General features: G+C 56.5%; 9 protein-coding genes across 9 annotated transcripts; 3 read left to right on the top strand and 6 right to left on the bottom strand.

Annotated features, from left to right (window-relative positions):
- Positions 1-1,239: 1,239 nt before the first annotated feature.
- On the bottom strand, positions 1,240-2,211 carry VTJ04DRAFT_7076 (uncharacterized protein; the record flags this gene model as incomplete). Its single annotated transcript, XM_069365363.1, has 1 exon — positions 1,240-2,211. One exon carries the CDS (start codon positions 2,209-2,211, stop codon positions 1,240-1,242), a length of 972 nt encoding a protein of 323 aa, XP_069216405.1.
- Positions 2,212-4,493: 2,282 nt separating this feature from the next.
- On the top strand, positions 4,494-5,329 carry VTJ04DRAFT_7075 (uncharacterized protein; the record flags this gene model as incomplete). The annotated part of the gene is made up of 2 exons (XM_069365362.1): positions 4,494-4,558; positions 4,627-5,329. 2 exons carry the CDS (start codon positions 4,494-4,496, stop codon positions 5,327-5,329), a joined length of 768 nt encoding a protein of 255 aa, XP_069216404.1.
- A 127-nt stretch (positions 5,330-5,456) lies between these two features.
- Positions 5,457-6,235, bottom strand: VTJ04DRAFT_7074 (uncharacterized protein; the record flags this gene model as incomplete). The annotated part of the gene is made up of 2 exons (XM_069365361.1): positions 5,457-6,116; positions 6,188-6,235. 2 exons carry the CDS (start codon positions 6,233-6,235, stop codon positions 5,457-5,459), a joined length of 708 nt encoding a protein of 235 aa, XP_069216403.1.
- Positions 6,236-7,047: 812 nt separating this feature from the next.
- On the bottom strand, positions 7,048-8,583 carry VTJ04DRAFT_7073 (uncharacterized protein; the record flags this gene model as incomplete). The annotated part of the gene is made up of 1 exon (XM_069365360.1): positions 7,048-8,583. The coding sequence occupies one exon, from the start codon at positions 8,581-8,583 to the stop codon at positions 7,048-7,050; it is 1,536 nt and encodes a 511-aa protein (XP_069216402.1).
- An 824-nt stretch (positions 8,584-9,407) lies between these two features.
- On the top strand, positions 9,408-10,274 carry VTJ04DRAFT_7072 (uncharacterized protein; the record flags this gene model as incomplete). The annotated part of the gene is made up of 4 exons (XM_069365359.1): positions 9,408-9,471; positions 9,585-9,594; positions 9,784-9,909; positions 9,953-10,274. 4 exons carry the CDS (start codon positions 9,408-9,410, stop codon positions 10,272-10,274), a joined length of 522 nt encoding a protein of 173 aa, XP_069216401.1.
- Positions 10,275-10,295: 21 nt separating this feature from the next.
- VTJ04DRAFT_7071 (uncharacterized protein) lies at positions 10,296-11,369 on the top strand (the record flags this gene model as incomplete). Its single annotated transcript, XM_069365358.1, has 4 exons — positions 10,296-10,332; positions 10,449-10,517; positions 10,597-10,924; positions 10,997-11,369. 4 exons carry the CDS (start codon positions 10,296-10,298, stop codon positions 11,367-11,369), a joined length of 807 nt encoding a protein of 268 aa, XP_069216400.1.
- Positions 11,370-12,384: 1,015 nt separating this feature from the next.
- VTJ04DRAFT_7070 (uncharacterized protein) lies at positions 12,385-15,049 on the bottom strand (the record flags this gene model as incomplete). The annotated part of the gene is made up of 2 exons (XM_069365357.1): positions 12,385-12,685; positions 12,753-15,049. The coding sequence occupies 2 exons, from the start codon at positions 15,047-15,049 to the stop codon at positions 12,385-12,387; spliced, it is 2,598 nt and encodes an 865-aa protein (XP_069216399.1).
- Positions 15,050-16,335: 1,286 nt separating this feature from the next.
- On the bottom strand, positions 16,336-21,333 carry VTJ04DRAFT_7069 (uncharacterized protein; the record flags this gene model as incomplete). The annotated part of the gene is made up of 3 exons (XM_069365355.1): positions 16,336-16,477; positions 16,583-18,407; positions 18,675-21,333. 3 exons carry the CDS (start codon positions 21,331-21,333, stop codon positions 16,336-16,338), a joined length of 4,626 nt encoding a protein of 1,541 aa, XP_069216398.1.
- Positions 21,334-22,894: 1,561 nt separating this feature from the next.
- VTJ04DRAFT_7068 (uncharacterized protein) lies at positions 22,895-25,282 on the bottom strand (the record flags this gene model as incomplete). Its single annotated transcript, XM_069365354.1, has 2 exons — positions 22,895-24,805; positions 24,899-25,282. 2 exons carry the CDS (start codon positions 25,280-25,282, stop codon positions 22,895-22,897), a joined length of 2,295 nt encoding a protein of 764 aa, XP_069216397.1.
- Between the last annotated feature and the right edge of the window lie 101 nt (positions 25,283-25,383).

The following is a 25,383-nucleotide window of genomic DNA, read 5'->3' as shown; positions in this document are numbered from 1 at the left end:
TGTGTGAAGATTGATGGCGTTGAGAAACAACCGCCGCCCATCACTGATGATGGACCTCGTCGGAAGATGGGATGTGGAAGCTGGAGGCGCTCGCGCGCTCTGAAGGCAAGCTCGCGAAGGAGGATTGCTCAAACTCCACCGTTCGGTATCGTCGCTGATTGGCCAGCCTTGCCCAAGATCCTCACAAAGCCTCAGCCTTGCAAGGTCCAGACAAAGAACGAAACACTCCATGCAACAACTGAGAGGATGGAGAACACAACGGCTCAGGTATCCATCCAGTTGAGGTGTGCTGTCTTGCAAATTCCTCAGTGTTTGTTGGGGATGGACCAAGGTCAGGTTGTCAGGATAAGACATCTGACATTTGTGCCCGAGCAGGTGCAGTGGTGAGGCTGGTTGGACAAACACCCTTTAACACAAGGCAAAAAAAGGCAGCAAAACATGAAGTACATTGAGAAATTGATTCTGAACATGCCGCCGTCTATACAACAGACTATGACATTTCGTAGATCGTCACTCGTATCAGTCAGCAACACAATGCCCAGGTCATCCATCCACCAATCCAAATCCTACATTTCCCATCAAGAAGACCCTCCCACCACCCTGCTGTCCATGGCTCCCCACTCCTCCCGGTTCCTGCAAACGGACAAAGTCCCAAACAAAGTCTATCCAACATCGTCATTTTCTTGGAACTCGTGAGACAAAACCGTCCACCCTTGCTGTAGCCAGCCGACATCGCGTCTCCACCCGCTCGCGAACCTGCATCCCATTCTAGGCTTCCCGCCACGCCCTGAGCCGTGGGAGCGCTTTGTAAGGCTGGCCGGGAAGGGGTGGCGGGTATCGTGGAGGGCAGAGGGGCAAACGGATAACGTAAAATGTTTCTTGTGTGTGTTTGTGTGTTTTGCGTATGTGTTTTGTCGTGCAAACCATGCTGGCTTGGGATTTCGATCCTTTGGGGACCGAAAGAGCCTCCTCCGTAGCATGGAAATGAACGCAGTGTAGCATGGTATCTTTTGCAACAAAAAAAGCCAGCCATCATGCGCCCGCCGGACCCGCACATCATCATCATCATCGTCATATCGTCATTTTGGTCGTGAATGTTGTCGTTAACTCATCATGTCATTAAGTGATCTTCTTCGTCGTCGTAAAGCGTCGATAAGATACATTTCAGGCCGGGTCGGGATGCCATGCCGGTCTTGCCGACAACGTTCCAGACCAGGACTTCCACAGAGAAAAGAGGGGTCACGGTGAGTCCACCTCCATGCTGACGTATTCATAGTAAGGAAGCTCTCGGGCGAGCACTTCCCCAATCAGGATTTCGTCCTCGCTTGAGTCCGGTTCTTCCAACTCGTCGATCCTGGGCGGCGGCGGGTCCTGGAACTGCAGACTTCGGCGGTCGCCAACCCTCCGGCGGAGCCGGCGCACAGTGGATCCGGCCTCCTCAAAGCCCGCGGCCAGCATGGACCGGATGTCCTCCCGATCCGTATCGCTCCCGATACTCTCGCGGAGGGTCCGCTTGCCAAGACTTCCGGAACTCATGCGGCTGCGCCGGCGCTCGGCGCGGCGCTTGAGGAGGAACTCGCGGTACTCGTCCTCTTCGAGGTCTGATGACGACGAGTCGTCGCCGCAGTTGAGGTTGCACAGGTTGTACATCATCTTGGAGTCGATCTCGGGGCGGGTGCGCGACCCGGAGCGGCTCCGGTCCGACTCGGCGTACTCGATGGCGCACGGCCGGACCACGCCGGCGCGCTCGTCGTCGCTGTCACCAAAGTCGCTCAGTTCCTCGATGATGATGCCCGTCACCGTCACGACCCGGCCGCTTATCCTCGTTTGCCGCGGCGACGGCGGGTCCGGCGACGGCGGCGACAGGCCGGATGTGTTAGGGACATCGCCGTCCTCCTCTGAGTCGTCCAGATCGGAAGGCGACGGCGACGGCGCGGATGATGAGCTGCTGGTGGTGCGCGGGGAGAGCTGGTCCGGGCGGATGGTCGGGTGGTCGAAGCCCAGGCCGGACCCGTTCACCGCCGCGTGGTGGTTGGTTGAAAGCGGCGGCGGAGCCATTGGGCGTGACAGGCGTGGTGGCGGCAGTGGCCCCGAATGGGGACTGCTCTTCTTGCGACCGAAAACGGGCGAGGTGGCCCTCGGGCTCTCTGGCGGCGACGACGGCCCCACGTGCTGATGAGATAATTTTGAGGTGTTCGTCGGTGGCCACATTTTGAGCGGCCGTCCGTTACTCTGCAAGTTTAGCTGCGGGCTTGGAAGATTTCGGCTGGTTTTTCGATTTGTTCCCGAACGGTTGCGTCGTCCCGCTTCCAGGGTCGTCTCTTGCAAGAAACTTATCGATTGATGGCCCCTTGGCAAGCAAATGTGTGGGGTAGCGCAGCGTTAAAACGGAGGAAGCGAAGAAATGCTTGGGCGGGGGAATGAGGAAAAGCAACAGACAGGCAGGACCGGGGCCGGGGGCAAAGGCGTCAAGCGTCGGTTCAGCGTGGGCGAGGTAAGGTGAGGCAGCGGGGTTAGAGGGTCAGGGCCAAGGCGCGAGTATCCAGAGAATGAACCTCCAACACGGAGAGGATATGAGCCATCGGTTGGCTGTCATGATAATATCGTGCGCAACTTGGAATGCAGCAGGCGGACAGCGCAGGCTGATTTCCGATATTGCCTGGGTGTGGGAGCAATCCGGAGCGGCAGCTGTCGAGCGCAAAGAGTTGGGGATCTGCGGGGGTGGGCGGCGAGGTGGGATGTGTGGATGTACCGATTGTGTAGGCGGTGTTGCTACCGCTGCCGCTTCCGCTGTCGTCGGCGCTGCTGATGCGCAATGGCGTGCCACAGATGATATGTTTGCGCCGTTGCGCTGCTGCTATGCTATCCCTCGGAATCCTGGGGATTACAAGCAGCTGACCGGCTGCTTTGTGAAAATGTGATACTAAGGGGCCGTCGAACTCAACCCTTCGTGGTGAGTGTGGCGAGGTTGATGACGGTATGGCACGGAGATGGCCCCGGCTGATTGAGCCGAATGTCGGGTGCCGGAGGTATGTCCGGAGTAGGGTACGAAGGTGGTTAGGTCTGTCAGATGCGATGCGGCCGTCTCAGATGTGACGCTAGATCCATCTTCCAGACAATGGTATGTACAAGTCTACTACAACCCGCCGACGACAAGATACATCTTATTATAGTCGGACTTGTGGCATTGGAAAATCCTGCCATGGCTGCAACTAGGTTTTTAAGCCCCAGGTACACCCACAATCCGGCGGGAAAGGGAGAGGACAACTGTACACCTCCCGCCGGTCTTGGGTTCCAACCACCATTGACGAACGGCCAGCCCTTGCTCGCAGATGTACATCGCAGCAACTTTGGGCAGCAATGCGGTGGAAGTCCCTGGCATGTTCCCGAAGCTGCTTCCAGCCGCCATTGAGCGAAGCTTTTCGCGATGGGGTTGGAGGTATTGAGGAGCGATGCAGGGGAAGCCATCACGACAAGAGGCCGGCGGTCGGCGGAAACCCCCACGACGATGGCCTCAACAATGCTTGAACTTCATGCTACTCCCTATGTTGAAGCTCGAGTCCGAGTAGCTGCGGCAGTCGAGCTGGCCATGGCGTCAGGACTGCGCGAGGGAGCAAAACGGGTTTGGTGTCGCCTTCCTGCCGTGAGACTTGTGTGCGTTGTGCGAGGTCAAGGACGAATCATCGCCCCGGTTTCCAGCGAAAAAATCTGGGACCGGTCAATTTTCAGTCGTCTCCCTGCAGCCTCTACCGCAACTTTGGCTCGCCAGCAGCTGGATCGCACCCAATGAGCGAAGGGGAAAATGGCTTGTAGTAGCAGAAGGCCGAAAGAAAGTGTGGCAGACCCGGGTCCAAGTGCGGATGGCCGCCCTACAGAAGCGGATCAAGGCCCGACCTTATGACGCTGAGAAAGGTTGTGGAAGAACTGATAACGTCGAGGATGCTGTACGCGACGCGTCAAGAAGTCCGGCCTCCAGGGCCGATCTCGACAGGTTCTGTCGCACAAACTCCAGGACACCTCGAACATGAGCATCGGGATGTGCAAGAGACGAACCGCCGGAGCGAAACGGCGCCCAATTCTCGGAGATTGGGCTCAAACGTGGGAATCAAGTCTCCGACTAGTCCGTCAACACCCCTGGTAAGTAAGCGAGGTAGGATCAACACCAAGTTCCCAAGTACCCAAATGAAGGGTCCATTGCCCCTAGGTGAGGTTGTTGGATGCAATTGATGGTGGGGGTTGATTGATATTGGGAGTTTGGTTCAAGCAGGCAATTTCATCAGATAGAGACGGAATGGGTCCTCTAAATCACGTGACATTACGTCCGGCTTGGCGCCAAGGAAGGAGACTCGGCAGCACGCCAAGACCCCGCGTCCGTCCCAGGTACAACAACACCAGCTCCGAAGCTCTCGCCAACACGACGGGCATCAGGTCCTTCGTAGTAAAGAAAATAAGGCAACAAACCTGGCCCGCCACACATTGAGGAATTCGACAACATGTCGCTCCTCTCAGCACACCTCGAGCAAATCTCCATATCTTGCCAAGGCATTGACAGCCTCCCGTACGTTTCTCATTCTCATCAGCCCTCCTCCGTCCATCAACAAAACGCCCCACTAACAAACTCCCCAGTTTCCCTCCCCCAAGCATCTTCACCAACGCCCTGCTCTCCAACCCCGATATTACCTCCCTAATCCGCGACACCGAAGCCCACGAGCGCGCCCTCTTCTCCGTCCCTCCCCCGCCTCCAAAACCCGCCGCCGCCGCCGCCGCCCCCGACCCCTCCCAAACCACAGCCGCCGCAGCCTCAACCAACCGGCGCCGCACCGTCTTCAGCGTAGCCGCCGGCGAAGTCACCGCCGGCCCTCCCCCCGGCTCGGCGCGCAGCAGTCGCAACACGGCAGTCGCGGCCGTTCTCGGCGGCGACTTGCACGCGCAGATCGTGCGCGGCCGGAGCCGCACTGGCACGGGCGACGTGGACATTGAGGTGCTCCTGCAGGGCGCCGAGAAGCTGTGCGCCGTGTACGCGCTGCCCGGCGCGCTGGAGCGGATCCCCGCGTTGAGGAGGGCGTATGCGCAGCAGAGCGATACGCTGGCGTATTATGAGCGGAAGGTGGCGGAGCAGCAGGAGCAGTTGGAGAGAATGAATGCGGAGAGGGGGGTGGGGTTGGAAGAGGAAGAGGAAGAGCAGGAGGAGGAAGAGGAGGTGGGAATGACGGCGGAGGATTTGAAGAGGGAGGAGGAGGAGGTGAGGCAGTTGGAGAAGAAGAAGAGGGAGCTGCAGGCTAGGTTGAGGGCCCTTGAGAGTGATCTTGGAGGTCTTCTCAACGTTTAGAGGCAAGGGGTATCCTTCTGGAGGCTATCACAGAGCATGCTGATTTGCAATACGCCTGCGATTGTGAGGTCATGGAAAACGTTCCGATCACGCAGGGTATATTGACTCTCCACACACGGTCTATCTCTCAGGTACACCCATCCACCGTACAAACTTGCGAGGCACCAGTACTAACATCCGTCGCAGACTTCTTAATCCGCGAGAACACATCCAAAAACCCCTCCGCATCCTGGGCACCCTGAACCTCATACCGGTCGTTGATGGTAAAATTCGGAACGCCGCTGATGCCCTTGCGATACGCCTCCTCAACCTCTCGGTCCACCTCCTGGCCACCGCGGCCTTGGCTCAGCCAGTCCTTCACCTCCGCCTTCTCCAAACCAGCTTTCTCCCCAATCTCCGCCAGCACATCATGCGAGGTGATATCCGCATCCTCCTCGAAGTGACTCTTGAACAAGGTCGCAATGACCTTGTTCTCCAGCTCGTTGGACTTGGTCTTGGCCAGCTGCACCAGGCGGTGCGCGTCGCGCGTGTTGCCGATTTTGCCCTTCAGCGAGAAGTGGATACCCTCGGCCTCACCGAGCCGTTTCAGGTGCGCCGTCACCAGGGCCAGCCGCTCGGGGCCGAACTTGCGCGCCAGGTGCACGTCGCGGTCGATGCCCGTCTTGGGCAGCGACGGGTCCAGGTAGAAGGGGTGCCAGGTGATGGTGAAGGTGTCGTTGGCGCCGCCAGGGACGTTGCGCTTGTACAGCTCGATAGCACGTTCAAGGCGCTTTTTGCCGACGTAGCACTTAGGCGGAGCATGGGATGTTAGTGGGGTTGGACGTGAGCATGTGTAGAAGGAGGAGGGGCTTTGCGCACCCATGGACAGATGGCATCGGACACGATTTTGATGTTGAAGTTGGTCATGGCGAAAGTGAATCAACTGAGCAGTCGGTGTAGTCGTGAAAATAACAGCTGATGTGCGGTACGGGGTGTTTATTAATTGTTCAAAACTTCACTGCTGAGATTGTGTATTATAAGTTCGATTTGGAGAACCGAGACTTGGGACATAACCAAGCTTGGCTGCCCCTCCATGTATATATGACGCTTTTCCCGCCATTGATGACAAATCCCCCACCACTTCCCGACGCTTCGGTGCGTGAGGCATCTCCACGCTTCGGCATAGTAACCGCCTGGCAGGCTCCGTTGCACAAGAGCACGACCGACAGGCGACCTCGAAACAACATCAGAGTTTTGCTCGCTGGTTTTGTATTAGGGCTCAGTTTAGACACAAGCCCGCCCGCTGAGGTCATTTCCTTCCTCAGAGCCTTGAATGACTTTGGTCTCATCGGCGGGTATGTTCATGCCAAGATCGTGGGGTTCATTGGAGCTGGGCCTCCGTTGGGTGGGGCCGGAACGGACCTGGCCGGCCGAGGCTCCGGTGGCGACCCGGGTCGGGAACTGGCCTGAAACGGCGAAAGGATCGGGCTGGTTTTTGGTTAGGTTGGATTGTTGGATGGTCTCGATGGCGGCACTGCGGCGTCACAATATAAGAGCCACGGCAGACGTAACCGGGTCTTGTTGTCTCGTTGATGTCGAGGAGGTAGAGGAACTCTTCCTCAAATGGATGTTTCACAGTCTAATAGATCCCTTAAGGGGCATTCTATTTAACTCTAATATCTTGGAGATGATTTGTGATGGATAGGCGTCGCAAGCGAATTGCCGCACCCCCCGCTGAATCATGATTTTCTCTGCGGTGAGAAGCTCATCGTCCTGAGGTCTTGAGCCGTCTCGGTCTTCCGTTCCTCCGTCCAAGTCACAGTCAAGCCCAACTCAGGTGGGCCAAATCTCACCCAACCAACGATCCGTCGTGCGACCAACACCTTCTCCAGACAGGGAAGCTTCTCGGTGCTCTCAAAAGCAAGTTGCCGCAGGGCTCGTTCGAACAGAGTGTCATAACATGGTCCATCCCAAGATGGAGTTGCCTGGACCAAATCATAGTCTTCCTGGTTCCAGTACAGCCATGGGTTATCGTCCAAACATATGTCGTCAGTCTGGTCAAGGCGTAGTCGCTGTAGGGAAGACGGCAGCCTGTCGCAGATGTTGCAATTGCTCATATCGTCCATGTAGGAGAAGAGAAGCCTGGCTGAGATATCGAGGTGGGTGAGAACCTTCATCGACGAAAGGCAAGCGAGCCTTTTCTGTGGTCCGAGATATGGCTCCTGAATCGTCATTCTGTCCCCCAGATGGACGCGCAGTTTTTGAAGCGTGCCGGTATAGAAGCCCAGTGCCTCGTTGAGTCCTGGGGATTCCAAGTCCTCGACTTCCTGCTCCTCATTATCGAAAGGCGACACTGATATTTCGATCTCCTTCAAGGGTGGTCGAGCTTCCTTGGAGAGCAAATACCACCAAGTGCCAGAGACATATGTGTCCTTCATGTGTAACGTTTCAACATGTTCCCACATTTCCCAAGAGGACTCGGCATCTAAGAGATCTGGCGCCTGGAGTTCGACATGGTTGATCTTGCGGCCCACCATGAACTCACGCGGACATCCCACCGGTAGTCGGATAGAATCGTCCGTGGGATCTGAGGCAAGGAGCAGCCGTTTTAGCCGTGGAAGGACATGGGATACCATACTGGCGTCGAAGATTGACACCAGATACGGGTATCCTGGAGCGTGGAACGACAACCGGGCTAGGTGAAAGGTGTGAACTCGGGACGTAAGGAGCAGCAACAAAGCGCAAGCTGCCTCCCCGGATCCGTCGGGGCAACGATAATGGTGTTCCTCAGGACAGTCAATTCGAGAACCGCATTGCCCAAACAATTTGCTGAAGAAACTGTCCAGGTCAGGACACAGTTTCACGATACGTTGGTACGTGGCACGAGCGCCGTTAATGTCGTGGTCTATTGTGCGCATAAGCTCCTCGAATCCGACATAGTCCTCCTCTTCAAAGTTATACGCGGAAGTTCCCACATTCGCTGTGATGGAGAGCTCCGAGACCAGCTCGGCTAAACGAGGCGCCTCGAGCAGACGAGCAACGAGGAAGTATAGGGAGTCAAGGTTGGAGATGCGGATGGTCTGGTAAAGGAAGCGAGTCGCAATGGCGTTAAGGCGACGATTGGTGAGGGCCAGGACGACTAGATTGTATCGTGAATAGTATAGATCATCGCCGTCGTTCATTTTGAGAATTGCATCAGGTGTATCTCGCAGACGGGTGACGAAGGTTTTGCAAATCTCCGCCAGGATTTCGTTTGGAAGGTTCATGAGACTCATGTTGCGTGGTATGCGGGAGCTGGTTTTCTCGCATTTGGATAAGAGGGAAGAAAGCAGTGTCTGCGACAGGTGAGAGGATTGAACAAGTTGCCAACCAGACTCTACAGAGCTCGAGAAGACACGACTAAAGTTGGTGGACCAGATATGGGAACCATCTCATCAACATCACGTGCTGGGGACCGCCTGAACATTGTGGAAAAGCGAAAAGGGCAGAAGAGAAAGGTTGGAAGAGTCGGAGACAACAACAACAACTACTTGAACATGCCCAGTCCATCTTGAGGCACGATAGCATTGAATGGTAATTGAGGGTAGCTTGAGAATTCTGGATCTGGAAAACGAATTGTCCGTATTAACTGCCAGGTTCCAGGTTAGGAAATGGTACTCCGTACCTATACTCAATTGAACTCTCGTCGACCTGTTGAACTTCGCAGGTCCTCTACAGAGCTGCTGCCATCGGCATGTATGAGGTAACTGGATCTCCCCAGGCGCCGACAGGATTTGTTCCCGAGACTAGGTTTGCTGAAGGGCATCAAGCGCATCAATTGAATTCCTCCCAATGGATACTAAAGTTTGCTGGTGTTGTCATCGGCGGTCATCAGAGTTGGGACGGGGCGGGAAAACACCTACAGATGCCAAGACCGATGCCCTCCAGTGGGAAGGTGCTGCGTCACTGATGAGGTGGGGTTGTTGGTGGGGGATCCCTGCCACCTGGTGCCAAGCCCCAGCCTCCGGATGAACCTTGGCGGCTGAGTTCCCGGCCAACGGGCTGAAGTAAACAAAAGTCGGTGGTTGGGAGCCTTACCACCAGGGGTGCAACCAGTCGCATGCCACCCAGCCCACGAGAAATCTGGGAGGCCGGGCAGACGTTTGCATCCACCGCCTGCGCTTGTGACAACTTTCCAACTTTCCTGCTTTTCTGTCCTCGAAAACACCAGATTTGACGGAGTAGACCATCTCCTAGTCTTGCTCCTAGCATTCCAGCCACCGACTTTCGTTTCTAGCACGCATTGGGTGAGTTAGCAATCTCCATTCCCCATTCGACCTTCTCTCTGCCTCTCCTCCACATGCCTACACACAGACACAGACAGCCAGACATACGCATGCTGGATGTACCTGCGTCTTCCCTTCCTCCCGCTCGTGCATCCCGTTGTTTGACTGACGGACAATCCGACTAACTGACGCTCCTTGTGTCTTTGACAGCGTCTTCGTTTGCGCCATCGAGCAGCCAGCGGTTGTCTGGCCTGAGCAAACCTGGTGCGGCGCCTCAACCTCACACCTCTCCACCCCCTTCTCAACCCATACCCCCAACATCTCGCCGTCATTGAGGTGCCGGCGAACGTTGTTCTTCAGCCTCACCCTCATTCTACAGAGAGCGCTTGGGATCTTCATCCGACCGCTTGCGCTGTTGGACTTTCACCGCCTCATCTGAACACCTTCCGTCTGAGACCTTAAACACCGAACGGCACGGGCCGGGACGGGGCGAGACGAGACACACCAGTCGAGACACCACATTCCAGAGCGGCCGCGATCACCACACCACCTCCGGGTTGCTGAATCTCCCAGCTTCGAGAGAGCGCCGCGGCCCGCCCCGGCGCTGTCCTAGACCCAGCCGTCACTCCCTCAACAATCCTTCAGGGAGTGGGACCGGTCCTGGGTTCCAAACCATTGGTGGCAAGAAGAGTCGCGAGTAAACACCAGAAGAGTCGCCCAAGATGGCCTTTGACGAAAGGTTCAGGTTGGGGTGGTACCGTAAGTTATCCGTTCCCCCCTCCTCCCTCCTGGCTGGCCCGCTACCCCATCGTGAGGGCTGTGGACTGGACCATTGAGCATTCGAGAGGAAACTGTTTGCTAACAATGAACAATAGGCTACCTCCCCTTCCTCGGATACCACCATGTCTTGATGATCTTGATTGTGGTGGCAATAATATTGCTATGTGAGTTTCCTCGCCTCTTTCCTTCTACCCAATCTTCCCTGAGCACCACACAGTAGCTAACCACCCCCACCCTTTTCAGCGCTCCTACTTGCCGGGTGCTCCTCCTCGTCACCCTTGATCCCCGGCATCTTTCTGCTTTCTCTCTATTACGAGCGCTACACGGCCGTCCCAGACACGGCGCAGGTCGACTACAACGTCAACAATGCCATCGCCAACATTGTCGGCGGCGCCCGTCTCCAAGCGCGCGTCGGCTACTTCGGCATCTGCGTCAGCCCCACAGGCGGCGGCTGGCTCTGCAGCAACAACGCCACCTCGCTCGCTGCCGAGATCTCGGTCGACCAGGACCCCCTCAACCTTGTCTGGCTGGCGGCGCAGTTCAAGGACATGATTGTGTTCCCGTATCTCATGTAAGTCAACTTCTCACTCGCAGCGCAAACCCCGGGGTAGCAACCACAACTAACTTCTTTGTCCCTCAACAGTATCATCGCCATCATCTTCGCCTTCATCTGCCTGCTCCTCCTCGCCACCTTCCCCGGCTGGCACGAGGAGGAGAGCAACGAGGGCACCGAGCGCGAGGTCAAGCCCTTCCCGTCGCGGCCCGTCAGCCAGGTGGCGTTGGCCATCATCTTCATCGCCTCCATCTTCGTCCTCGTCTCGGTCCTGTGGCAGCACACGGCCTCGGTCGCCGCCAGCATCACGGCCCAGTCCCTGGGGAACGGCAGCGTGCTCTCGGGCGTCGGCTCCAGCGCCATGGTCATGGGCTGGTTCAGCTTCACCCTCTTGATCATCGTCACCATCGGCCTGCTCGTCATGATCTTGAGTATGCAAGTGCTCGAGCATATCATGGATTGAGCGTAGGCCCATCATGATGGGCTCTCTCCTCTGGATCGCCGCGAGGTGTGTTCTGGAGGGTGAGATGGGATGAAGTGATGACGATACATAAACGGGAGTGGTTGCCTTTTTTTTCTGTTTTCCACATTTCGATTGTTGCTCTTGAGTCTTTAGGTTTCGGTTTGTGCCTATTCTCTTTTTTTCATTTTACAACTGTGGGCCACGACGATACCTCGGAGCGACACGGCGGCTGCTGCGACATTACTATTCTGCAGCGATGATTTGATGGAATGGCTGGAACGAGACTTCTGGGACCGGCGGGTTGGGCTATTCAATACCCGTGCCTTCTGGACGACGACGCGATATGACGGTAACTGGATGAGGGATGTTGAGATGTGTGTGATGGGACATGATTCGGGAATGAACGAACATATTATGAAGGCCAGATCATGTCACGTCAGCCCTTAATGGGAAAGGGAGGCTTTTGTGGTTTCTGGGGATCATTGGGATTTCTCTGTACTTTTTCTGTGTTTTTTCTCTCCTCCTGTTCGGTGTCTTGTTGCCTTAGACACCACTTTTTGTGCATATCATGGGGAAAACAAGGGGATGGGAACTATTGGGGAGATATCCGAGAGGCAGCTTGGGTTGTATGTCGGGTTGTATGTACGGATTTGGCGACGACAGGAGAGGGTGTGTTTGTCCTGTTGAGGTGGGAGTGGGTGAACTGGATCATACAGAGTATATAGGTAGTGATAACTGGGCATAAATGGAGTTTTGGGTTGGGCAGTATTTAGCTTTTTTGTCGAGTCAACCAATGCTGAACAAATAGCTTCCAAAACAGTGAACTTGAGAAGATGTCTGATTTCGATGTGAAACGCATGGTCCTATCTAACTCCGGACGCCGTCATGTAACATGACTTCGATCGTGATATGAACGATATGTATAGCAGAAATCAAGAGAGAAAATCACGGCCATGACATTCTCATCGTCTCCCAAAGAACACCACGATTCCATATCCTAATCAACAACACTCACTTATTTTGGCCGGCGGAACGGATGCGCCTCCGTGTTGAGCACCCACTCGTCGAGCGAGATGACGTCAGGCTCCGCGAAGAGCAGGTAGAAGTACTTCAGCGTCTCGGCGAGCCAGAAGCTCTCCATGCTGTCGTCCTTGTCCGGCAGGCGGTCCGTGGCCGTGACGTCGAGGATGGCGCTGTGGCCGACATCGGTCGCCGTCGCGCGGATGATGGCCTCGAACATGCGCCAACCCTTCTCCTGCCAGGACTTGTCGCCCGTGATGCGGTACATGTACCAGACCGACTCGATGGCTTCGGGTCTGTGGGAGGGGTGAGGATCAGAAATCAAAAAACCCACGAATGCTTGGGAGGATGGAGTGTTCTTACCTGAGGATATACCGCTTGTCCCTGAGATCGGTGAAGCCAGAGGGAATGTGCTCGTTCTTGATGCGGTAGTTGACGTATTCGAGGTGCGATTGCGGCTTGATGGGTTCCGGCGGGAGATTCAACGTCTTCTGATCGGCGTCGTCGCTGGATTCGAGAGAATCCCGGGGCTCCTTGGTGGATGAGGTTCCAGCGGAATCGGTCGTGGCATCGCGCTTCTCCTCGGCAGTCTGCTTCTGAAGCGCATGCTCCTTCTTGAGCCTCTCCACCTCCGCCTTCCACTTTTCCAATTTCTCGTAATATTCACCGAGCTCCTCTTCGCGCCGATCGGCCTGCGGATCAAGGGCCTTGTACCAGACCTTCTCGTCGTAGTGGCAGTTCTTCGGGTCCTGGCACGGCAAGACCTGCGCATACTCGGGCATGATGCCCGTGGGCATCACATCATATGCCCACACACATCCCTCGGCCAGCTTCTTGCCAATCTCGACGTCCTCCGGGCTTTCGAAGATCTTCCCACCCAGGCCAAACATGCCGCCGAGGAAGCAAGTCAGATGCGTGACTTCGTATTGGTAGCTGAGCTTCTTGTCCGTGCCGTCGGAGCTGTAGGCCTTGGCAGAGAAGAGAATGTCCGGGTCGCCCTCGGCCATGGGCCGGAAGAGGAGGTACTCCTTGACCGCCTTGACAGTCTTCTCATGCATGGTGCGGTACTTGGGCACGAGGCCGCCGAGGAGCAGATACTGCTTGGGGAAGTACTCATAGGCGGAATCCTGGCTGCCGCCCATGCTGTACGAACCGGCGCCGCCGCCGTACCCCGAAGAACCCGTCAGGTTCTGGGGAACACAGTCAAAGTTGTTGGTTAAGTCTGCACGGGAAGGGTACCGAGGTGGCAGTCGTTTCCGCAGGCCGCGAGAGGACTCTGTGTCCGTACCCGACCCAGAAACAGCTTCAGACCCAGACTCAGACCGAGATCCGTAGCTCGAGCCGACATTTGACTGGACATCCTCCGCAGCCCCATACTCATGGCTGCTTCCGGTATATCCGTGACCAGCACCTAGACCTGCATTGGCCTCCTGCTCCTCCAGCTTCTTCCGCTGAGCCTCTTGCTGCAGTTGAGTTGCGGTCCGATTGCAACCAGAGGCGTCCAAATTCTCCGGGAAGATTCCCGGAATGGCGGTGGCGCCCTCACGATTCTGAAGATCCTCAAAGGCGTCGGTAATACGGGCGATGGCGTCGTAGTACTTGTGCTTGCCGGTCAGCTGCGCGAGGCGAGTGAACTCCATGCTCATGGAACCGAGTTCGGCGACGCCAGCATTCGTGGACGCACGCTTGGGATCCACGTTGAAGTCGGGCTTCCAGTGGTAGTAGAGGATGGGCATGCGGTTGGGTGTGTCGAAGACGCTCATCAGAATCTCGGCCAGCTCGACGGCCTTGTTCAGGAGGGACTTGTACTTGGGGTCGTTGCCGGTCACATCGTAGGCACCAATCAGGCCACCCAGGTACCGGATGATGGTCTCGAAGACGGGGATGTCGTCACGGTATGGCGTCGTGGTGAAGTCGATGTCCTTGACGGCCTCCACAGCCTCTTCAAACTCCTCCTTCAAACCCATGATCCAGAGCGTGTCCAACGAATCGACCAAAGTGGCGGCCCAGCCGCAGAAGGGGTCCTTAGATTTTTTGCTGACCGGCCGAAGCTCGTCGTGAGTCCAGGCGTACTTCTTATAGCCAGACCAAGCGCGCTGAGTCTCCTCTTTGACCTTGGCGAGACGCTGCTCTCGCTTCTCCTTCTCGGCTGGCGACTCTTTGGAAAAGGCGAATTGGATGGTCGGGATGCGCTTGGGCGTTCCGGTGGGCAGCATGATGAGTTCCTGTTCGGGCACCGGGAACCATTCCTTCGGCTTTTTCCAGTGGATCGCTGTCGAAGTTGGAGCTGATGGCTGATTCTCACCGTAAGCATCGCCAGCAGCGTCCCCGGTTCCGTCCTTGGGCTTTGTAAGGCCGTCATGATTGCCCGGCATCTTTCTATCGGGCACGCCAGGCACTTCGGTAGTCTTCGATGGCGTCTTGTATTCCTCAGGGGTATTGGGTTTCTGGAGCTCCTCATACCCATAGTCCTTGGACCCCTTTGTACCACTGGACTCTTGCTTCGGCGGGGGAGGACGGGGACCACCGCGGATTTTCGGGTCGCCGTGCCACACTTCCCTTGAATGGTCCCATTGTGAGTTCTGGGAAACGTGGTAGAGTAGCACGATAATAACGAAGGCGCAGACCAGGAGCGTTCGATATCGCCGGAAACGAAACATGGCGGTGGCTGTTGGCTAGGTACCCGCACCTCAAAGGGAGCGGGACCACTCGAGCGGCGTGAGGCGGGCTAGGGGAGAGGAAGGATGAGATGAATAGGTGTGTGTCTGCGACCCGTTCCCGTCCAGGAGACTGACGCTGGAGGACTGTCGGGTGGTCAATTCTATCCTAACCAGGCTCTAGCTAGGCAGCATGCTGCTTTCTAGCTGTTGGTTCCCCTCCACGTGCGCGTGCGACCGAGTTTCACAAGGAAGGCTGGCCAACCCCGCGACAACACAACTTCAGGATAATTTTCGGTGAAGAAACCGTCAAACAACCGTGGCGATCAAACGAACGGGACAGAAACGGAGGTCGACACTCTCATATCGAGCTAGAGATGGAGACCAGAAAGAAAGAGAGTGATGAAAAGAAGAACAGAAGTAGGAACAAAAACGCGAGGTGAAGAACAACCCCCCAGCCAGAAGTCCCAAGCGTTCAGAGATAGGTAAAAGACACCGAAGCAGGAAAGCGACCTGGGAACTGTTGCATGTGGTGCCCGGCCGGGGCTGCAGCTGTCCCCACATGTCCCCTGAGATCGCCCGAGATTGGTGAACTTTGGCTTGGCTTCAGGGGCCAGTACGTAAAACGACTTCGGATGGAAACATCTTGCCTTCACAAGTCCGTTTGGATGTCGCCTCGTGTGGTCCAGAAGTACTATAGGATGTGCCTGTGATGCCTTATCTTGACACTGGGACATAAGACAATGCCCATGAGCAACTCGCAAGGGCCTTTCGTGGCTATAGTTCCTCCACTTCCTCCCAAAACCCCGTCTTGAGAAGTGGCTGGACGTGAGATCCGTGTCCAATGAACAGTCGCAAAAATCCATTGCAGAAGCTCGGCTCAAAAAGTGGCAAAATCTGGCAATGGTGGTGTTGAAGATACTACTCTGTATGTTGTACAGACAAGTAGATCCATTTAACCCGATACTACATCGACCTTTCAATGGCACACAACAGCTGCCGGCACAGACGAAATGCGGGGAACGTTGATATACACAGTATTAATACTATGGTATATCGTGGATGGGACATGATCGGAGTATCATTGCTGGAATATCAAGTCCAAGCGGAAGAACTTTCATCAATACGTACCAAAAACTCGACTTCATTTCAGTCATATCCAAAGTTAAAACACAAATCAGACCAAAAACGCAGCTCATCTTCTTCAACAAGGGATATCAACCGAATCAAGCATCCAAAGAACACGCGAGATCCAACAAACCCATATATCGCTCATGTCCTCAAACACCTCATTGTCTGTTCCACCAGCCCTGGAGAGTCGGCCGGATCTTGGCGTAAAGCTCGGTGTCGTAGAAGCTGTAGTTAGGATCCAGCTCGCAGAACGGATGCTGCGAAAGCAGCACATCAGCAGTCGGGCGGTCGGACGGATCCCTGTTTCAAAGTGTCAGCTCGTGTTCCTATGACATATCATATCCAAGGGACTTCCTGGGAGAGAACATCGGATGAAAAAGGGGAAAAGGCCAAACGGGGACTTACACAGTGAAGCAATCCAGCATGAACGCGATGGCAATCGGACTGATGGTTTCACGGACGTCGTCCGGAATGGGCGGGGCCTCGCCGTTGGCGATCTTGTACATGGCGCCGACGGCTTCGTCGCGGCTCCAAGGCCGGCGGCCGGCGAACATCTCGAGCACCACGCATCCGATGGACCAGATGTCCACCTTGGCGCTGTACCCGCGGCCCTCGGAGCGGACCACCTCGGGCGCCATCCAAAACACGGAGCCCTGCATCGAGTTGGTCTTGTCGTTGCCGTAGATATTGTCCGTCTTCTTGCTGATGCCAAAGTCGCTGATCTTGCACGTACCGTCGGTGTCCAACAGGATGTTGTCCGCCTTGAGGTCGCGGTGCAGAATGCCCTCGCGATGCAGATAGGCCAACCCAGACAGCGTCTGCCTCGTGAGCGACGCCACCACAGGCTCCTCGAACTTGCCGTGCTTGCGCAGACACGAACCGATGGATCCACCGGGAATGTACTCGAGGAAGATGGAAATGCTTGTCTCCTTGCGTTCGCACCCGAGATACTGAACGATGTTGACGTGGTCGAGATGCTGCATCGTGTCGATCTCGCGATCCAGCGCCGCCACCAGCTCCCGCATCTTCTTCTGGTCGCCCTGTGCCGCCTTGGGATTGACCTCGACCTCCTTGACAGCCAAGAACTCGCCCGTCGTGGCGTTCATGCCGAGGTACACACGTCCAAAAGTACCCTTGCCGATGAGCTGGCCCTTGAACCAGCGGAACGTCGTCCGGCGTTTCGGCACGTTGTTGTTCTGCTGCGGGAGAGTATCCTGCGGAATCGTGCCCAGACCGTTCATGGCCATCTGGAGCGACCCGCGTTCGGGCCGGATCTGGACGATGTTGGCGTTAAACATCTTGGTGCTCTTGCGCCGGAGCAGCGTCGTGTTCTTGTCCACCTCTGAGGTCTGCGCCTGCATCTGGCCAGCCGACTGGGTGTACCGCTTGCTTGCCTCATGAGCACCGCGCGCAACTTCTCGGATCGACTTCATGCGGCCTAAGCCTCCAGAACGACGAATGCTTCGGTGAGCAAGGGTTTGCATCGACACAGGGCGCGAGTCTGCCTTGAGTGTCGACTCGTCGGAACCCAGGGTATCGCTCTCGTTGTAATTCTTGTTCTGTCCCGAGAGCCCGGGTGGCAGTGGTGGCATCGGCGGCACGCCCGAGTCCTGACCCGTCTCGTCCACCTCTGCAATAGGCGAAGGCTCGTATAGCATGTCGCCACCCTCCTCAAGCACCGGCTGGTCCACGTCCACGTTCGGGAAGAAGTCCTCGAGATTGTTGATGAGTGCGTCGGTCGTCGGACGGTTGGCCCAAACGTCCTTCTCAATAAACGACTTGCGACGGCTGAGCTTGTTCTCACGCTCTTCCGAGTCCCAACCGCCTTCGGAACCCGGAGTTCCAGGTGTGCGTCGCACTGACTGGCCATTCCCGCTCTCATCATGCTCAGACTGCGGCGACTGGAAGGCAACCGATTGCGTCTTCTTGGAGCGGTTGGTGTTGACGCGCAAACTCGGTCGCTTACCACTGCTGCTAGATCTCTCTCCGTCACCCGATTTCTTCGCCGAGGGGTTGTTAATCGGAACAGCAAAGAGTCCATCGTCTGAGTCGTCGTCGGAGTCATCGTTGCTAGGCTTGTCGCCGACGGTAGTCGCTTGCGAGAACCGGACATCGTTCCCTTCGAAGTCGACATCAGGCCCGTGAGATTTCCGCTTGCTGGCATCCACTGGGAATGAATGGCTCGGCCGGTGGGTGTTGGGGCTGACACCTCCAGGAGACGGAGCGCGAACTGTTAGAGCAGTTTTAGCATCAACTTCAAGCCTGGAAGTGCCAATATCCGGTCTTGGTACGGAAAAGTCCAGATCCTTGGGAGTCTGCGTGGGCGAGTGGTAATCCGGGACCAGGAACGCAACGTTCCTAGGACTCAAGGTGGTAGAACCCGGCGAACCCGACAGCCCCGGCATTCCCGTCAACTTCGGCACGCGGGCCGTTCTCCGGATACCGGAGCCGGCTCGTGTCCGCTGACCAGACCCTACAATTGGAATAGCTCCCTTACCTCTTTCGTTCATTTCTTCGTTCGTAACAGGCATAGAAGATACCCGGTTCGGCGACAAGGCTCTGGCGCCGGTGACCACAGGGTGTCCAATGCCGCCCATCTTGCCGCCCATGTTCACGAGCAAGCTGCCAATGCCGCTTTCGGGATTCGGCATACCAGCTCGCTTGTTTCTCTGCTTTTCAAACGCCATGTCGTCACGTACGTCAGACGGCACGCGCTTGGGACGACCGCCATCCCAACTACTCTGAGCAGACCGGGTACCGTGTCTCCTGCTCAACGAGTTCGCTTTGAGCAGCGTGGCTGACGGATCCTCGGGCGGAGCCGGCGCCTTGCGCATCGGAAGCAAGTCGATTCTCCTTTCATCGTACGGCGAGGGCCTAGGCTGATCGAAATTGACGTTCCTGCCCACGATGCTGTGCTGACCACCATCTGACGAGGAGTTGTTCTCCTTGGCTTCTGCGGCCTGCTGACGCTTGGCAAGGTACTCTTGTTGTTTCCGCAGCTGCTCCGTCCGGTACTGGATGGCCTCGGCAGTGAGTACTTTCTCGTCCCGGCCATCAAGGGTGTTTTGTCTTGATGTCGGGGGTGAAGATTTCGAGCGGGGCCTTTGGCCATTCAGTTTGGCATAAGCCTCCTCGTCCATGGGCACGTTTAGATGGCCAGAGGCGGACGTCTGGTTGCCGCTGCGCTGTCCATCAGGACGCACGAAGAACTTTAGCGTCCCGGCCGAGTCACCCATGTGCTTTTTAGCTGCGATGAGGTTGATATCATTGAGGGGTTCGTCATCGTGTTCGAACTTGCCCAGTTCGGTCAGGTAGATCTGTGCTTTGTCGCTGTCTGGCACGTTCAGGTTGATGCAGATAAGCTGCCTCAGCTCTTCGGACGTGGTCACATCTGTGACATCTAACATGCGGTAATTCCAACAGTCGGTAGTCGCAAGGACGAAAATGCGGCCATTGGGAGCCCGCTTCGAAGCAGACTTGTCCAGCGAGGATTCGCTCCCATTGCCTTGGCGGAGGCCCAGCAGGTGTGACTTGAAGTGAACCCCCGGACTGGTGGGTGATTCGTGGTCTTCGCTCTTTTTCTTGGACCGGAAGAAGGACAAGAGCGAGCCCTTCGCGCTTCCCGGGGGATCTGTTCCCGCGCTTTTATCCCCCGAGTCTTGTGGTGAGAGCCGGTCACCGTCCTGCTCGCCCCGCCGCTCACGGGCGTTCACGACTTCCGCGATGTTCATACCACTATTGAGCATAGCTGCTGCATCTGCAGGAATTCCTGAACCATAATGAGCAGCGTTGGAAGACACCGAGTCGGTGCTGTTGCGGTGGTGATGGCCAAACACGGTAGAGCGGGGTGATGCTGAGGCGTTGCCTGCGGTGGAAGAAGGAGGGTGAAGGCCGGACTGCGGCGCAGGGCTGCCGCTGGGACTATCTCTCCCAAGGTTCGAGCTGTGGTATGATCCCGGCTCTCCCGACTCGCTCACCTTGGGGCTATGACGGCGAGTGATCTCCGTATCGATGCTCTTCATCATGTTCCTATGGCCGGACTCTGAAGTCTGCATCGTCCCTGAACGTGACTGCCTTCCTCCAAACCCACCGCCGACATGCTTGATTGGGGTATTGGGTGATTCGGCCACGTCGGCAGGGGCAGCAGTGCTCGACGACTCTTTACGGCTATGGCCGGGATTAAGCTTGGAGGGGTCAACCGGCTTGCCGGTGACAATACTTCGGATCAACCGTCGCAGCCTCTTTGCTTCCTCCCTCTCCTTGGGCTGGTCCCACCCACCGCCACTCTGATAACACAAACGCATGAGCTGCGGATACACTTCCTGGTGCATCATACCAAAGTTTCCGCGCCCGCCGTGGCTGCTTCCAAGTTCAAGGAACCTTGCGCCGCAGATGTTCAAGATTTTGAACGTCTCCTGCCATTCGCGGGTAAAGTTGTTGGCCTGCAACCACGAGACGACCTTCTCGATGGGCCACTGTGCCGCCAGTTCAGGGGATACGGAGAACGACCCCGACGAGCTAGTATTCATGGTGGATGACGCAACGTCCCTTTGGGCATTCACAGCCGAAGCGTAGAGCCTGTCGCGCCCGGACGTCTCTTCGAGCGGCGTGGCCGTGGCTGAGTCGAGACCGCCGCCCCAATTCGTGGTGTCCTCAATTCCGAGTCCCGGAATGCCAACGCCCTCTCCGAAGGTATCACCATGTGGGATGTACGTCGCGCTCATCTGGAGAGAATTTGACGATGCGGACGAGGCTGCGGCGTTGGCTGCGGCGATGGCCTGGGCGTGATGTTTCGGGTTATAGGCCTGGATGACGGTGGCTCCGGAATTGTTCGAGGTCGGCGGGGGAGGGGGAATGGTGAACGTTGTGGTTCGCCCATCGTAGGAGCGTCCTCCCCAAGCCCCATGCCATGGTGCGCTGCCTAACGCACTCGGGGGTTGGATAGCGCTCGTGGGGAAGGATGGGTTAGGCGGCGGTCCTGGGGGCGGAGGGAGAAGAACGTTGCCAGTCGCACTCGGGGCAGCCGGGTATCTCGGGGGCGGAGGAGGTATGGACATCATGCCCGGCAGGCCGACCGACGGCGGCGGCGACATGGGAGGAGGAGGCGGCGGCACGTGAAAGGGCCGGGTGGCATCACGCTGGCCATTTTGATACATGGCTGGCCGCGGGGCCCAAGCACGGGCTAAGTTTTAGACGAAATCTCGATGTTGGGTTTTGATGATGTCGAAGGCGGCTAATATGAGGCGTTGAGATGGGCGGTCGGCAGACGCGGACACCTGAGACACCATGCAGAACCGCGGGGCAAGGACGGCGTGATGATGCGGTTGGTGGCGGACTGATGCGAAGCAAAGTGGTGAATCAGGATCCCAGGCAAAGGTCTTGTAAAAACAATGAAAAAGAGGGTGCGGGCCGATCTCGAGATTTTCTCGGCCGGTGGGATACGGTATTCTTTGGTGTTGCTAGGCACGAGTAGCCGTTCAGCGATACAGTTTGTCGATTATCGCAAGTGGCCCGACAGCTTCCGCCTCAGATGTCGACGGGAGTCTAGCCCCTGGTCGAGTGCGGAGAATAAAACGGCGAAACCGACGAGCGCAGGCACAGGCGGTGTTGCACAGTAACGTCAGTGACACTTGCTTCCCGAAGACCTCGAGGATGACCAGAACCAATCTCGACGCACCAACTGGCTGCGTGAGATATAGCCTCTGGCCAAGTGTTTGACTGTTGGCGATGATTTGGAGGTTGGTATGTTGGAGATGGAAGACGGACCTTTGGGTTGAGGCGGGGAGCCGAGCCAGGTGGAAGCTAGGAACCCTGCCCCTGCTGCCCCATCTCGTTCCTACCTCCCGTGCCGTTCCGGTCTTTGTTGGAACAGCGCAACAGCGCTTTGGGTCCAGAAGGTGCAACTGCACCAATGGGCATCCCTGGTGTGCTGAACTCGCAGGACTCGCACGTTGCAGCTTCCTTTCTGCATTCGCGCCGAACCTGGCCTATCAGAAGAGCCCGCGGCTTGGATGTCTCTGAGCCGTCGCGGCTGCGGCGGGGCAATCCTTGCAGGCGATGATGTGAGCTCGAACCTGGAACTTGGTCCAGTGTTGCTCTTTTCTCGATGGAGATATTTTTGCATCCGCCGTCTCGCCTTGACTCGGGGACAACTCGACGACCTGGAATGATGCAAAGGATGTGCCACCGCACCTAGGTAACTATGAGGACATAACGATGCCCAGACATTGCCCGATCTCATCAGTTATTCAACTCTAAGAAAGCTCGTGTCCCAACGGCTCAGCCCCAGAAGCCCATCAACAGCGTCGGAAAGAAATGCGAGCTTATACGAGAGAGACGGGAGTGGGTCATAGTGCCTGGCATTGTGCTGATATTACAGAGCAGGAGCTGGATGTGATGTCGGCGAGTACCTACGTACAAAGTCTACCTCAGATAGTTGTCCTGCAAAGAGAAAAAAAAATCATGTTCAGATTACGTGCTATTGAAACTATTCTCATCATATACGAATACCTCTGCCAATGTTCTGGCTTGGTTGTCTCGAAACAGCGTCGAGCATTGAGCTAAGTGTTCCTCCATCTCTCCTCCATCAAACTTAGGTAAGCACGAGCATGACTTCGTTATGAACAGAGTAACACCCCTCAAACGCCCATTATATCCTGAAAATGCAATGAAACAAGCAAATCCTTTCCCAACTCCTCAGTGCACCAAGTTGCCTGCTCACATCAAGCGGCAACCACTCCACGCTCCCTGGTTGCATTGATCATAATATCCAACCTCCTCTGCCCCTTGACCAACGTTGAGCTTTTGGATCACACCAGAGACACGTAGCGTCTGCTCGCCCTCGCCGTGCCACCACCGCAACCGCTGGATGAGCACCGTTTCGTCCTCGTCGCTGCTAATCTCCCACTTGCCCGAGGTGACCTCGACCGAACAAGCGTCCTTGGGGAAGTGATACGGTGGCAGGAACACCACGGTTGGTGAGTCCGAATCCGCCACCTTCGGAGCTTTAATCGTTAGGGTGAAGAGACACTGCCGGAGGTCGAAACCGTAGTTGGTAATAACACCCGCCACCGAAATCGGCGCCGGCCGCACGTACGCTTCAGCCGCCCGGTAGCCCGGCGCCACTGTCAGCTCGGGGTTCCGCGACGTGGCCTCAGATGATATCGACGGGTTGGTGAGGGACCGCCTGAGGTTAGCAGGTGTGACACTATCACCGTCATCGACCTCCTTCTTCTGGCCAGACGATGACAGGGACGTTGATGACGTGGCGGGATCAGACGTGTTAGGGAGTGCCGACACAGGCAGCGGTTTGTCGTCGCCGGAAAAGATGGAGAGATCTTCCCCATTCCACAGGTCTCCTCTCTCGTGGGTGTTGCTCGCGTTGTAAAGCCAAAGCGTGTAGCCTTCCAAACCCGCGGCTTCCACACCGAAGTGGTTGGCATCCATGGCCGCCGACTGGCTCGAGTAGTCGCCAGTCTTATACGCATGTTTGTCGTCCATGTCGTACGGGATGCCAAATTCCGTCATGATACATGGGTGATTGCCCATGCGATCGAGACCCTCTTGCCTCATCGCCGCGTGCTGGTCCCTAAAGCAATTCCTGATCGCAGTTTCGCCCAACTTGATGGCGAAAGCCGGATGCCAGTACCGCCCACGCAGTACGCCTATCACATCGACGTTCCAATTCCGATTCCACTTCTTGGTCATCAACGTGATGCCGTCGTACCAGTGGGGGGCGTAGACAAGTAGAGGATCGTCGCCATCCGGTGTGCCCTTGATCAGTGGCGGGAGCTCCATCGTGGGTCCCTGTAGCAGCAATATCGCATCCTTGTGATGCGACCGGACTACATCCCGATACTTGCGCACAAAGTCCATGAAGTATGTGTTTGTAAAGTAGGGGTAGTCGATGGTGTCGCCGGTGGTCGGGTGCTTCCGGAAGTAATCCTTCTTGAGGAGTGTATCGGTCGCCGGATCCCACACGCCGTGTTGAGCCCAAATACACTCCCCCAGTTTCCACCCTGGATCGCGAGTGTAGCCGTATCGAGAATCGTCATAGCCCTCGGGTAGCCACGCAGTCTCCCCATGAGGATCAATTAAGGCCCTGCCCACTTTGTAGGGACCCATCCCGCCCATATCCCACGTGTCGACTTCGACGGCCCGCCCGGAACCCGTAAGCATCGTCTGCCATATTGTAGGGCAGGTGCCTTTCTTCAAAGCCTGTTCTTTGGGTATGACGCTGATGTCTTCGTAGCCGATCATCCCTTTGTTAGGCTCGTTCAGTGTCTCCCATCCAAACACCACGTCGTTTTCGATGTCGCCCGCGTCGTGGATTCGTTTCGCGAGATGGCCAATGGCGCGGAGGAAATGTTGCTGCAAGTAGTCCTGGATATTCATGCCGTCCAGGATGCACTTGGGCGCAAAGTCCTTTCCAGCGAAAAAGAGGGTGAACATGGTCGCGGCGGCCAATCGGTAGTAATTGGTTGACCAGATCATCTTCGGGAAGTTGTCAGGGTCCGGATATGTATTGTGTACGATGGCCGCCTCGGTGGCGGCGAAGCCCTGGGGGTTGAGACCAGCAGCGTAGAGCGTCCACATTGGAGCGCCCGAGCCTCCCGAAAACCTCGACCACTAGAACACCAAAGGTCAGCCATGTCCGGGAGCGCTTAGACAAGAGCGTTGATGCTATGAAAATGCCAATCGCGGAACAAAAGCACAACGTACCACATCCTGGTGAGGGTCCATGAAGACATAAAAGCCGTACTTCTTGGCCGCCCGCAGCACCTCGATCGTCTCGTCGATCCATGCCTCATCGTAGATCCCCGGGCCGGAGGGCTCTATTGCTTCCCAAGTAAAGACATAGCGGATGGTGTTGTATCCAAACTTCTTCAACCGCGAAAAGTGCAAGTCCGCTTCCTCCTTAGGAAACGGCCGACCGACAAAGCTCACATTGTCGCCGTCAAAGAAGTCTGCTCCGACATGGGAGGGTTGGTCCGGCCGTTTCGGATACTTGGCTTCGCCGGCGACGTTGATGCCGCGGAGAATCACCTGCCTGCCTTGACCATCGCAGAACTTGCCGTCTTGGATGGTGAGGCGGAGGTGGGACATTGTCGACGTTCCAGTGACAGGCACAACTCGGGTTTCTCGGGATCCTCGGGTCGGGTCGAGGAGGCGAGAGGGTCAGACGATCTAGTGGTGAGGGGCACCAA

This window comes from Mycothermus thermophilus, assembly GCF_041956435.1.
Source record: "Mycothermus thermophilus strain CBS 625.91 unplaced genomic scaffold VTJ04scaffold_5, whole genome shotgun sequence".
Classification (NCBI taxonomy): Eukaryota; Fungi; Ascomycota; class Sordariomycetes; order Sordariales; family Chaetomiaceae; genus Mycothermus; species Mycothermus thermophilus.
This window is presented reverse-complemented; position numbering and strand designations above follow the sequence as displayed.